This window comes from Netta rufina (assembly GCF_964035555.1).
Source record: "Netta rufina genome assembly, chromosome: 3".
Taxonomy (NCBI): domain Eukaryota; kingdom Metazoa; phylum Chordata; class Aves; order Anseriformes; family Anatidae; genus Netta; species Netta rufina.
Genome location: NC_140125.1, coordinates 63,843,706 through 63,856,869, shown reverse-complemented (window position 1 = coordinate 63,856,869; position 13,164 = coordinate 63,843,706). Strand labels below are relative to the sequence as shown.

General features: G+C 36.5%; 1 protein-coding gene across 4 annotated transcripts in view; it reads left to right on the top strand.

Moving 5' to 3' along the window:
* The window catches only part of MDN1 (midasin AAA ATPase 1), a gene marked incomplete at its 5' end in the record, with an annotated part of 93,858 nt that overhangs the window by 11,170 nt on the left and 69,524 nt on the right, over positions 1-13,164 (top strand). For all 4 annotated transcript variants that reach the window (XM_084284878.1, XM_084284876.1, XM_084284877.1 and 1 more), the window contains 15 exons: positions 54-157; positions 748-862; positions 1,579-1,772; positions 2,885-2,966; positions 4,845-4,940; positions 5,689-5,801; positions 6,392-6,540; positions 6,675-6,735; positions 7,259-7,467; positions 8,909-9,012; positions 10,008-10,152; positions 10,888-10,984; positions 11,876-11,989; positions 12,633-12,780; positions 12,965-13,075. In XM_084284878.1, coding sequence (XP_084141004.1) covers positions 54-157; positions 748-862; positions 1,579-1,772; positions 2,885-2,966; positions 4,845-4,940; positions 5,689-5,801; positions 6,392-6,540; positions 6,675-6,735; positions 7,259-7,467; positions 8,909-9,012; positions 10,008-10,152; positions 10,888-10,984; positions 11,876-11,989; positions 12,633-12,780; positions 12,965-13,075 — 1,842 coding nt within the window. The remainder of the gene's footprint in view (positions 1-53; positions 158-747; positions 863-1,578; positions 1,773-2,884; positions 2,967-4,844; positions 4,941-5,688; positions 5,802-6,391; positions 6,541-6,674; positions 6,736-7,258; positions 7,468-8,908; positions 9,013-10,007; positions 10,153-10,887; positions 10,985-11,875; positions 11,990-12,632; positions 12,781-12,964; positions 13,076-13,164) is intronic.

The following is a 13,164-nucleotide window of genomic DNA, read 5'->3' as shown; positions in this document are numbered from 1 at the left end:
TCTTTTTTTTTTCCATTATTAATCTTTATTAATTTTTCATTATTAATCTCCAGATCTCTGTGCTGATTCCTCTTTTGGAAAAAAGGGAGTTGCTAATTCCTGGCCGTGGTGATTGCTTGAAAGTAGCACCAGGATTCCAGTTTTTTGCAACCAGGAGGTAGGCATATAAAATTAAATGAGCTTAATAGCACAGATTGTTTGATTTTATTTATTTATTTATTTATTTTTTTTTAAGTCAAAGACAGGAAGGGCAAAGTACTTGGTCATGAGTATTCTAGCAATTTCCAACTGACAAGTAGTAGAAGCTATGGAAGTTATGAAAGGAACTTTTTACATTTTAAAGCAATTTTATATTAATTACTACAGGGTGGATCTAGTCTTCGAACAAAAAAGTTACTTCACTGAGCTTAAAAGCTTTTGAGGTATGAAGCTTGGGGCAGGGGGCATACCTACTAAACCAGCCCTCCACCAAAACAAAATACCACTCCTAGCAGTTGTTGTGAGAAGGTTCATGATCAATATTCACAAGGTGTCTTGATTTCTGCATGGTGTTTCTGATAGGCTTAACTGATTGTCCGTCATCTTTCTGCAAGTGTCTCTGAGGAGAATTTGCATTAGAAGGGGGAAAACACTGATAAAAGAACAAATAATTTGGAAAGCAGAGAAAAGCAAGATAGGGTATCTGACAGTACTGAATTCTTCAGTAAGATAACAATATGTATGTTTATTTGTGTTATTTAAATTTAGAGTATTCAGTTGTGGTGGAGGTTGGTACAGACAGCAAAGCAGCCATGCCTCTCTTTTGGACAAGTATTGGACCAAAATACATCTGGATAACATGAGCAAAGCAGAACTCAAGGAGGTATGGTGTTGATTGCTCTATTGTGGTATGTGAATAATTATTTTAATTACGGGTAATGGATGGTTTTCAGTAATAAATTTGATCCTTATTTTTCTTCTCAAGTTTCTTCTCAGCAGTATACCCTTACCACTTCAGATCTTGAAAATAAATGTTCTGGCTAATCATAAAAGTCAGTTTAGCAGGATGGTATCAGTACTGGTTCCTGGCCTGTATCTGTGAAAAGCTGATTTTGGTCAGCAAGCTTTAGCAGAAGGTTGAGCTGTAAGGAAAGGAAATCATAGAAGAAAAATTAGCATTGTATGTGTCTTAGCATGGTATATAGGCAGACTGAGTGCTCTAAAAAGCCCTTACAAAGAGGGATAGGAAGCAAGAACTTTTGTAGTTAGTTACATTATCATGATTTGCGTTCAGATTGATTTTAGTTTTGAGTTTAGTTTAGGGTTGAATTCGCTTTTTGTTCTTCCTGTTTGTATTTGTGCAAAGGTATTAAATTGGAGTAAAGTTGAGTTGGGAAAACTCTCCTTTGGCATCGTATCAACATCATACAAGTCTCAATCACTTTCATTTGCTTCAGAAGAGAAATGACAAGAGGCTGGTTTTGTGCGGCTTGCTAGCTTGAGTGTCTGTTTCTGTTGAAGTGTATCCTGTTGAAATTTGGGAGGCCAATGCTTTCATTTCAGTGATTAATTTTTTTTTTTTTCCTTCCCCATTTTCAGGTTCTTCAGAGCAAATACCCCAACCTTGCTCGTGTAACTGATCACTTGCTAGACATTTTCATTCACCTTACGGGTGACAAGTATCAGGCATCAGAAAACAGTGCTTCTGGCTCCAGCAGTGTGTCAGAAGATGCATCAGAATCAAGATCAGAAAATAAGAAACCAAATCTGGAAGGACGAGAACTATCTCTAAGGTTGTCTTTTCTTATATGTTTATTAGAAAGAAATTTTGTTAGTTAGCTGTAGAGAGCAGGAGTTGTTACCTTTTTCATTTTCCTCTTTCCTGTTTTTTAAGTATTGTCAAAACTTTGAATATTTATGCTGGAATTTAATAAAAATCGGAGGTTTCCATTTTTAATTTTCAAATAATGTTTAATGCATCTTAAAACTCAATGTGAATTATTTGGAGCATATATGCTGTACTTCTGCACTTAATCTTTCTTTGAGAAAAAAAGTGTGTTTCAGATGCAGTGCTGAGAAATACGTTGCTATGAAGATGTGGATTACTTTTCAATTTATTTTAACACAAAATATCTGTTCTAGTTAAAAAAAAATGACAGAAATGTATTGTGAAAACATACAGTATTAGCATAGAATAACTTTTCAGCGATTGTATATATTTGCTCATCTAGATAATTTCATATTAGACATTCACTTGTAGCCTTCTAACTTACAGATGCCTCTGAATACTCAGGCCCTGTAAAGTACTATTTATTTCAGAATTTTTGTGATGAAATGCAGCTTGGTATTGAATTACTTCTTCCTCACTTCTCATACTGCATGTCAGTTCTGCTCACGTGGACTTATTATAACCAGTAGTGCTTTTTGAGTGTCAGCAAACACTAGCTATGGCTAGTAGCTCATATTTTTGTGAAACATAGGAAAGTCACTTATTTCAAAACTGTTGCTATTTTCCGAATATCAGATGTTTCTCTTTTCTCACCTTTCCAAAGATCTTGTTGAGGAAGAACTGGTATCCTGTAAAATAGTTCTTTGTACATTTCTGGATTAAAAGCATGCTGGTTTTCATGTTTTCAATTTCATAATTACTTATCCGTAATGGTTTAATGGAATATGTATTGCAAATTTCCAAGCAACCTATCAGAAAGCAACCCTGTGGGTCTGTGTGTATTCATCCAGTCTTTTAAATATAGCATCCTTCTTATATGTGGCTTTCCATGTACAATGTAAATAACAACTAGGTGTATAATTGCCAAAAGATGACATAATGAACTAAGCTGAACATGAGAGAAGATGCTGTACAACTTGGCTTCATTGTACCAAATCTTTTTGTTTTTCTTTTTAGAGATTTATTGAATTGGTGCAGCAGGATTGCGTACAACTTTGACAGTTCTTCGTCAACCACAGCAGTGAATATTTTTCAGGAGGTGCAGTAAGACTTAATTTGGAAATTGCTTACCTGAAATCTGTTACTGTGTCACGTATCTTAAAATACACTATTTGGGAGTGTGAGATAGGATTTTATATTTAGTTTTATCTGCAGCAGCTGAACTGTAGTTGGAATGTTTGTTATGTATGTATTAGTCTCTTTCCTTAGTAGAAGGAAAGCTATTTGCAATAATGTGCTGAAAGCCAATCTAGACTTACTACTGGCATACAAAAAGTATGCTGCAGCACAGTTTTGACTGATGTGAGCTGGGATTGTGTGTGATTGGGGAAGAGTAAAAATTTATGAAATGAATACAGTTTGACAAACATGCTTATCATTTAAGCATTCATTTCATTCACTTGCATTGCACATTTTATATGCAGGGCCCTATGTTTAGTTGAGTCTTTTAAATACTAGATGTACTTGGTGTTTGCTGCTTGTTACTCAGGAGCTGTATTTACTATCAAACCTTACTGTGGATATCTCAAAAAGAGGGAAAAGTAAAAAGTATTTATCAGAAGTGTTTCCAGAATTAGAAGGGTCAGCTGTCCTGGCTGTTCCCTCACAGCTTCTTTCTTGTCCATGCCCAGCCTCCTTGCTGGCGTGAAGTTCTTGGCTCTGTGTGAGCACTGCTCTGCAACAACTAAAAATACTGATCTATTATCACCAATACTTCCGTCAAAAATTCCAAACACAGCATTGTATGAGCCCCTGCAAAGAAAATTAGCTCTGTCTCAAGGTGGTGGTTTTTACTCAGGTGGGCAGCTAAACCCTACCACAACCGTGCTCTCACTCTACCTCCTCAAAGGGCAAGGGGGAGAAAATATGATGACAGGGGCTCAAGGGTTCAGATAAGGACAGGGAGATCACTCATGGTCAAAACAGACTCAGCATAGGGAGAGTACGGTAATTTATTACTTATCACTAACAAGCTAGAGTAGTAAGAAACTAAAAAAAAACAACAACAACAAACTAAAAACACCTTCACTGTTTAGTAATGAGGCACTAGTACGCTGCTGCTGAATATCTCTTAGGTAATGGGGATAGTGGGGAGCACATCACTTAGTGATGTCCAAAGGCATAGAATTGGTATCTGAGTCTATTCACAGCATTGGAGCCACGTTTATTTGATGATACAGCTAATGCTGAATCCATGGTACGTGCTTCATAATGCATGCATCCATACAGTGCGTGTGTGTTAGGTGTTTTATATGTTAAGTGTCTGAATTCAGTGAATACTAAGAGGTATTCACTTCTTCCCTCTGAGGTTAGTAGTGGCTGGTGTGCTGTTTTGTGATATTCACACAGCTCAGTGGTGGAGCTTCTTGGCTGTTCATGTTTCAGTCAAAGCTACATCCTAGTGATAGCTCTGTTCTCCTTAGTCTTGTGTCCTTTGTGAAACAGTATCTGAATCCCTCAGCAGAATTAGATATTTAAATTTGCAGGATAATGTTAAGGTACTCCCTTTTTGTTGAAATAAGGGACATCTTTCCTACTTCTTTGCTATACAGGAACTTATGCTCTAAGTTTGGATTTTTTTTTAGGTGTGCATCAACCAGACATTTTTAAGGTTGTGAGATCTTGGAACATCACTTCCTTCATTTTGCTCCAGTCATCTGAAAATAGCTTCTGTGACTGGCTGTGAAAAACTTTTACTTTTTATAGGGTTCAGTATAAACCCACTACATTACAGAGTTCAGAACTTCCTATTTCATCTCTTTTGAACTTCATTGCTTGACTTGATCCAACAACGATGAAATAATTGTATTTACCTTTGTTGGATTGGGTTCAGCCTCATAAAAATAAAGATAGTGCTTCTCAAATAATATCATATTCAGTACAAATCTTATAAGTTGTTTTGTTTTCCCCTTGACAGGCATTGGACTGTTTCACAGGTATGCTGTCAAACCAAGGAAGCAGACAGAAAATGGCAAAAGTTATTGGAAGCAAACTAAATATTTCCAAGAACAAGGTATGTTAAGACATAATTAACATGACGTTTATTGGTAATATTACATAAGTTGATTTTTTTTTCTTGTGGTTCATTTATATGTACTATGTTCTAATATTTTTCTTAAAAAATATGCCTATCTCTCTACCCTTTGCATACTTCTTTTGTTCTTTCTCTGCAGTCGTGGAGTCTGCTTTTCGTTCTGTTTTATTTTCAGGTGTGTTTTATTTTCCCTGAAAGTTGCAGTGAGCATATTTCAAATGGCTTCATGCAAAAGAAGCATGCCACAGCTGAAACTTTGTGGTTTCTGAAGCACATGACTGCTAGATTCACAGAGTAGTAAAAATGTAAAAAGTGTTGTCTTCCCCTTCCACCCTGTGTGGTCTTCCCTGCCCCAGTTGTTATTTAATCACTTAAATGAGGAGTCCAAAAACAAATGTGTCTATGACTTTTTTGGTAATAATCAATTCCAAAGCTGTAGAGCTCATCTATATACTAATATTGTGTGATATAAACAGCTGAGTTAAACTGAATGGTTATGTCAGTTATTTCTGACCATAAAAGTTTGATTATGAAGAAATGTCTTCCTTTGGTACTTCAGGACGGAAAAACTTCCCATCTCAAGGGACAGATGGATCCCTGAAACTCCTGTTTGTCCTTCTTCTTTCCCGTATTTCATTACAGAAATGTATTCTCTTCTGCCAAGGGTGTTCTCAGTGTGATGTTGCAGGCAACATTGGTATTGGTAACGTTGATTCTTTCTTCGCAGGTGGAGTTCTTTTGTGAACTGTACAAACCAGAGATTTTATTAAGGGACCAAGAAGTTTCTGTGGGAAGAGTGTGCCTTGAAAAGAAACAAACCCTGGCTCTTACTGTAAAAAGGTAGACTATCTTGTGGTTTTCATTTGAATTGAAACATTTTGTGTTGGAATAGAACAAACTGGAAGTAACACAATTAAAAAATGCAGATCAAATAATCTCAACTCAAATGCGATGAGTTCTTTCTCTTGTTGTCTGAGTTTTACATTGTGCATCTTTAAGGCTGTCTGCATCATAGTTCTTCTGGCAGCCAAAGCATAGGGATTTGCAGGTTCTTTTGTCCTAGAGATTTTCAAAACAGTTTGGATCCGCAGGTGTTGTAATAAGATTTTGACTCTTTGTAGTATGTGGGAGTAATTCCACTGGCCAGGAACTTCTTTGAGAATCCTGAATTCCTAGGTTGTATGTTGAAGAAAGTAAGTGTCTTATATAATGCTTACAAGGGTGTTTCAGAAGTAATTTTCAAAGCTTTATTTTTAATAAAAATAGTAATAATAAAAACAAATCCTCAATTCAACTACTTCTCTTAAAAAAAAAACAAACAAAAACAAACAAACAAAAAAAAAAAAAAAACAAAAAAAAACAATAAGGGTGAAATTGAAACGAGCTCTTGGATAAATCTTGGCTTTTAATAACTTCTTTTATTTTGTCAGAGCAAAGCAGACCTTTGCTGCCACACGGCCGTCAGCAGTATTGATTGAGCAGCTTGCAGTTTGTGTTGTCAAAGGAGAGCCTGTGCTCTTGGTTGGTGAAACAGGAACTGGCAAAACTTCAACTGTTCAGTACCTCGCTCATATTACAGGTAAATGAAATGTGAAGACTTCTTTGTAAAAAGATGATAAAAAGAAAAAAATAAAAATAAAAATAAAAAATAAGGCAACGACAGCAGCACAAAACACATAAACAAGTTGATGTGCTTTTTATTTCTTTTTCAAGGACACCATCTGAGGGTTATCAACATGAACCAACAAAGTGACACTGCTGATCTGCTAGGAGGGTAAGTCAGTGACTGCTGTTTGGTCTGTTTTGTGTAACAAATTGGCAGTATAAGAACAAGCTACTATTTAAAAGCATTGTTGTGTTGTCAAATAATTGTTTTTAGATGCAGGCCTGTTTCATAGTAGTGTAAATGTCTTAGCTTCGTACCTTTACGTGCAGAAATCTTGCTCTCCTTGCTGAAGAACACATGAAGATTCACTGAAATGTATAAATGTATTGAGTGTACGTGGTGGAGAGATTTAAAAGCAGAACCCGGTGCCGCTTTAAAAATGGCTAAGCGGTTCAGTATAATTCCAATGTAATACTCACTAGACATATTTTTGAGTAGAAGCAAAGCTACTTCACTTATTGAGGCAGTCTGGACGTAGCAGTTTAAATATGCGCAAAAAACCTTTGGAAACTTGTTCCATAATGCACAATACTGTTTCCATTTCAAAATCCTTTTGTTTATACACAAATGTTAGTTCCTGTTCCTCTGTGACAATGACAAACAAATAATTACTCTTTTTGCTTCTCTTCAGTTACAAGCCTGTGGATAACAAGCTGATCTGGTTACCTCTGCGAGAGTCTTTTGAAGAACTCTTCTATCAAACGTTTTCTAGAAAGAAAAATCAAACATTTCTGGGACACATTCAGACCTGCTACAGACAGAAACGTTGGCATGATCTGCTAAAACTAATGCAACATATCCATAAATCTGCCATTAATAAGGAAACAAAAAATGCATCTGGTGAGAATTCAGATGAACACAGACGAACCGTTGCAGAGAGTAGACAAGTAGTGGTGAATTATTGTTCATTGGTTGTCTTTTCTGTTTTTACATTCACCCCCCTTTATTACATATTGTTTCTTCTTGTTTTAAAAAATGCAGCCTTGGTCAACAGCCAGGCATTCAAAATAGCGTTAGAATGGTCTTTTTTTTCTAACTGATCACTGCTGTTTGTTTGCTTTGTCTGACAGAATTAAGTTTGGCTTGTCTGACCTATGATGCCCTTGACATCCCGTTTCCACTCACTGTGTTGCTTGTTTGCAGCGTTGCTGAACAGTCTTAGTTGCTTGTGTCAATATTGCATGTGAATCATTTATACTGTCTTTCAGACCTGGAACCTCATTAGGTCTCAGCAAATATCACCTATTTTAAAAGCTAAGCAAAACAAAACAGGAGGGAAAAAAAAGTAGTAATTTGCTTAGGGTAGTAATGACTTTAAAAACTTGATAAGAGCTTTCTGGTGGCTTGGTTTCAGTGTTGGTGAGGCTGACTTGACCAGTGCTTTGTTGTGATTTGCTGTCTTTTGTTTCCGAGTAACAGTTTTTCTTGTTTTATACTTCACTACCTACGTGGGACAGATGAAATACTGATACTGTGCCTTGCGTGGAGTGGTTTCTGGTCCTAGACCTGCTAAACAAATGAAGTTGTAGCTTTCATGCAGTATGGGCCAAGTAAACTTAAGAACCTCTTCTTCCCCATTCTTTTGACTGATTCCTCTGAATATGCAGATATAAAAACAAATACGCACAAATGTCAAAAAAAAGATAAAGCATTAAAGAGCACTTACTGCAATTATCGACAATGCTAAAATAAATAGAGGAAAGCTGAAATCTACTGTAACTTGCAAAGCTGGCAGTTTAAGTCACGATGCTGCAGATGCATCAAGCTGTGACTTTAAGCAAGTAACTGGAATAAGTACAACAGTAAACAACTCTATAACTGATAAGCAACAGAATTTTTAGTGATACTGAACTGTTCATTGTTAATTTGTTCCGTTGTAAGGCTTGTAAATTTGCTTTTATTTTCTGAAATGACTCTCTATGTCCTTGGGAATTAGAGTGATGTTGATTCAAGTGAATTGCCAGCATAAATGTTCTAAGCTAGGATACTTTACAAAGAATAGCAAATTACCTATATGTCAATAATGTTGTCTTCTGTAGAACTTGAATGTTTCTGGTGCTCAGCCAAGTTTAGCCTTGTCTATCAAGCTGTTTCAAGCACCAATACATGTGGATATTGATATGGTTTAGTGAAGGGACTTGGTAGGTCAGGTTGGCAGTTGGACTTGATCTTGAAGGCCTTTTCCAACTTAAACAATGTTATGATTCTATAAAATACTGTTTCTAAATATTTGTGTGCTATTGTTGTGTTGGTGCAAACTCAAATTTTGTTTTGATTACAGGTTCACCACTGAAGGAGAAGTGGGAGGCATTTGGTCTTAAACTGAATCATGCTCATCAACAGATGAGAATGACAGAAAATGCTCTTCTCTTCGCATTTGTGGAGGTATTTAGAGTTTTGCATTTTGATGCTGGGAAGAATGAGGAGGAATGTTTATAAGATGTTGAAAGCAGTATTATATAAATAAAATCCTGGCAAAAATCTCTTGCTGCAAAGTAGAAATTGTTTCATGATAACTATGTGAAACAACTTGAAGGGGAGGAAAGGAGAAAAAGAATGTTGGTGGTAACATGTTAAATGAATGCTGTATAGTAAAGGTTAAGGCTGGTATGATAAAAGAATATCAGCGGTACAGCACATAATCTTTTTAAATGGATGAGATTACAAATACATTTTGACCAATCTGCAGTAGGACATACTCATGCCTAGGGGTTCATGTGAAGTATTTAATAATAAGAATCTGTACTATGTTTCTGGAAGTAAATTGTTTTTGAAACAGTTCAAACCCATGGTATAATGGTCTAGTGGCATTGTATGCAATGGGGAAACTATAATGTTTTGCGCATGGCTATTCCCTGTCATCCTGGTGGTCTGAACACATGCTCTTAAATTTTGTATAAATGACCAGCCCTCTTCCTGAAAATGACTATATAAATTGTTGGGGAACCTTTGACCTGAGTATAGTTTTAATTTATAAAGTAGCTCACTGAGAAATGCAATACTCTGTTAGACATTCATTGATTTTTCTTTAGATAAACCATCTTATTCTTAGTGTTGTCAGTGAAGCTTGTGCACCACAGTGATAGATATCAGTGACAGGCAACATTGTACAAACCAGAAAGGTTAATTCTGTTATAAATGTGCAAATCTAAATGGTATTTAAGTGTGATAACTGTCTGGCTTTTATGACTTACAAAGTAATTGCTGTCATTGAGGGAGAGCAGAAAAACTGCTATTGCTGTAAAAAAAAAAAAAAAAAAAAATCTAAGACTGACATTCATCTAATCAACCCATAGATTGCAGTACAAGTATTTCCAATATGCTGATGCTTTAGATGAGATATTACTGCTAGTGATACGATTAACAAATCTTCTTTTTAGGGTACTCTGGCGCAAGCAGTAAAAAAAGGAGAGTGGATTTTGTTGGACGAGATTAACTTGGCTGCAGCAGAGACTTTAGAGTGTCTGAGTGGTTTATTGGAAGGATCATCTGGGTCACTGGTCTTATTAGACAGAGGAGACACAGGTACTATTTCTATATTCAAAAATCCCCATCCCTTCTTCCTCTGTTTCAGTTCATATTGCTGAACACGATGTTTTTTATGCCTTTGGCCCATTTGGGACAGCTGCCTTAGCTGCGTCACTTCTCAGCTTTGCTCATCCCCCGGCCACTTGATGAGATGTTGGGGGAGAATAACATAAGGCTGTGCAAGCACAATTCAGCAGCAGGCAAAACCTCAGTGTGTTATTAACAGTGTTTGAGACCCAAATACAAAACGCAGCACCATGGGGACTGCTATGAAGAAAGATAACTCCATCACAGCCAGACCCAGTACAGATGCAAAGGTGAAAAATGCAACTGCTAAATAGTATATTCTAGAGCTGCAACTAGAGACAAATGTTCTGTGAGCTCCTGAGGCTGTCCTTTCTTTCTGGCTGACAAAAGTGTTGTCCATTGTTCTGAAAGACACAAAAGGAGTTTCTCATTTTAGGGTTTGTATAACTTCTGAAATATCCAGTGTTGTAAAACCATGCTGCTATGCACAAGTCATAGTAAAGGTTCCACTTCCTATGGCTGTTGTAAAGATGCAGTAATACTTCTAAGAAATTCTGTGGTGTTACTCTCTAAAGACTTACCACCTTGGCATTTCAAGAAAACACTGTAATGCAGTAATAGAAAACCAGTTTAGAAGAAATTTACTTAATGTAATAAGTATCCTGTGTCTAACTAATCCTTTGTTGCATGCCTATTTTCCTTTAGAGCCTCTTGTACGTCACCCTGATTTTCGCTTGTTTGCATGCATGAATCCAGCTACAGATGTTGGAAAGAGAAATCTCCCTCCAGGAATAAGAAACAGGTAGGAAAAAAAAAATAATAAAATACTTAAACTCTGAAAAAGACCATGACTTTAACTAGCTTTATGAATTGACCCAGCAAAGAATGCCTTATTTGAAGCCTCAGGATAAGTCTGAAATCTAGCTTCCTGTGGTAGGTGAATTCCACATCATGGTGAAGTTTTTTTATGGAATAGTATCAGGAAAATACGTATGTAAAGCTGCTGAACATGAACAAAGGGTCTAGCAGTAGTGTGGAGTGTTGTGACTGGGGACAGGTTGAATGATCTTTTTTTTACAATTAAAATGTCAGTGCCTGGGAGTGCTTCTGCAGCAGTTCATATGCCTACTGGAGATAATAAAGGCAAATGTTTCAGGTATCTTCAGCAGTCTTACACATGCCAACTTGTAAGTGCTGATGATCCTTGCAAAAATCTATGTATTAAAATTTGTTCTCTCGGAAGAAATGTGGATTACATGGTAGAACAGATGCACGATATTTAGAATACTGGAATTTAAGCTGTGGTTGGGAAAACTGGAGTTGTGGGAAATTCATTCCTCAGTACTGTTCACGAATGCAGAGATCTTCCACTTGTATTTGATACAGTTTTTCCAGAAGTTGCACATGTAGTCTTTCATCAGTTTCACAAACACTGTGTGAAAGTATAAATATGCACTTACTACATGCAACCAATCATTTGCAGTTATTAGTGAGAAAGTAAGCTTTAATTGTTACTACCTCCCTGGGGTTAATAATGAAAAAAAAATGTGATGCAGAACAATGAAGCTGAAATATTCTGTGTGGCTCGTTAAGTTCAAATGAATTTATATTTGCATTTATCAAAAAGAATTTTCAGAATTTTTTCTTATGTTGTCAGATGTCTAAATGTTATGGATTGATTTGACTCTTACAGGTTTACTGAACTTTACGTAGAAGAATTGAGAAATGAAGGAGACTTGCAAGTTCTTATTATGGATTACCTTAGAGGCTTGAATGTGAGCAAAAACACAGTGCAAGGAATTGTGAAGTAAGTTGGTTGTAATATCCTAAAATCCTTGATGCAGTAAAGCACAAAAAGGAAGTACACAACTAATCTGTGGTTAGACTGTTTAAGGAAACACAATAGTGCTCCATACATAGCAATTCTCACAGCCCTAGAAAGCAGGCATCCTCTTCATTCTGAATGTTTCTGTACTCATGGGGAGGAAATTCGCTTTCTCTATTTCAGAAATGCTTTCTTGGTGACACCAGTTAAAAAACACTGTTGTTGCAACTTTATTTTCCGTCTTAGGGATGTAGAACAAAAACGTTTTTTTTCTCTAGGTTACATCAATTAAAATCTTGCGTGTTTAACAAGTAACCTTTGTTTCCCATAGAATAAGGCATATAATCTCACTGAAGAACTGTTAAGTGCTTAGGATACTTCTAGTTTATAGTTATTCTCTGTGTATCAAGCTCTCTCAAAAATAAGGTCCTGAAATGTTCTATTGCTTTGTTTCACTGACTATACTGATAGCAGAGCGTGGCATGGTTTTCCCAGTCTAGAGCTAAAGAAAGCAGCAGTTGGAGATAAGTTTGTGTTCCTCAATCTTTGGGACTACTTCCTTAGAGCAATGCTCTAATGAGTAAAAACACTGTAACTGAAACTGGTTTCACTCTTATTTTTGCAGCTTTTACTTAGCTGTGAGAAAGGAAGCAGAAACAAAGCTGGTGGATGGAACTGGCCACAGACCTCACTACAGTCTCCGTACGCTTTGCAGGGCATTGAGATTTGCAGCATCTAATCCGTGTAGCAGCATACCACGCTCACTGTATGAGGTGATTACCTATGTTGGGCTTTATTTCTGTTTGTATTCACTACGGACTCTGTTTGGGTAAAGGAAAACACTGTACTTCTGAGTACAGTGTTGAAGTCAAATGATTCTTTTAATTGTTTGGTTTTTTGTTTGTTTTTCCTCCTAATAATTTTTCATTTATTCACTGACAATCACTTTTTTCTTAGGGCTTCTGTTTGAGCTTTCTGACTCAGCTTGACAGAACTTCTCATCCAATAGTTCAAAAGCTCATTTGCCAGCATATAGTCTCTGGCAATATCAAAAGTCTTCTTAAGCAGGTATGTAACGAAGCCTACTTTGAGCAGATTGGTATTCAGAGTAGAATTTATTTTGAGTAGCATTCTGTGCCTTTTCTCCCACACTTCCT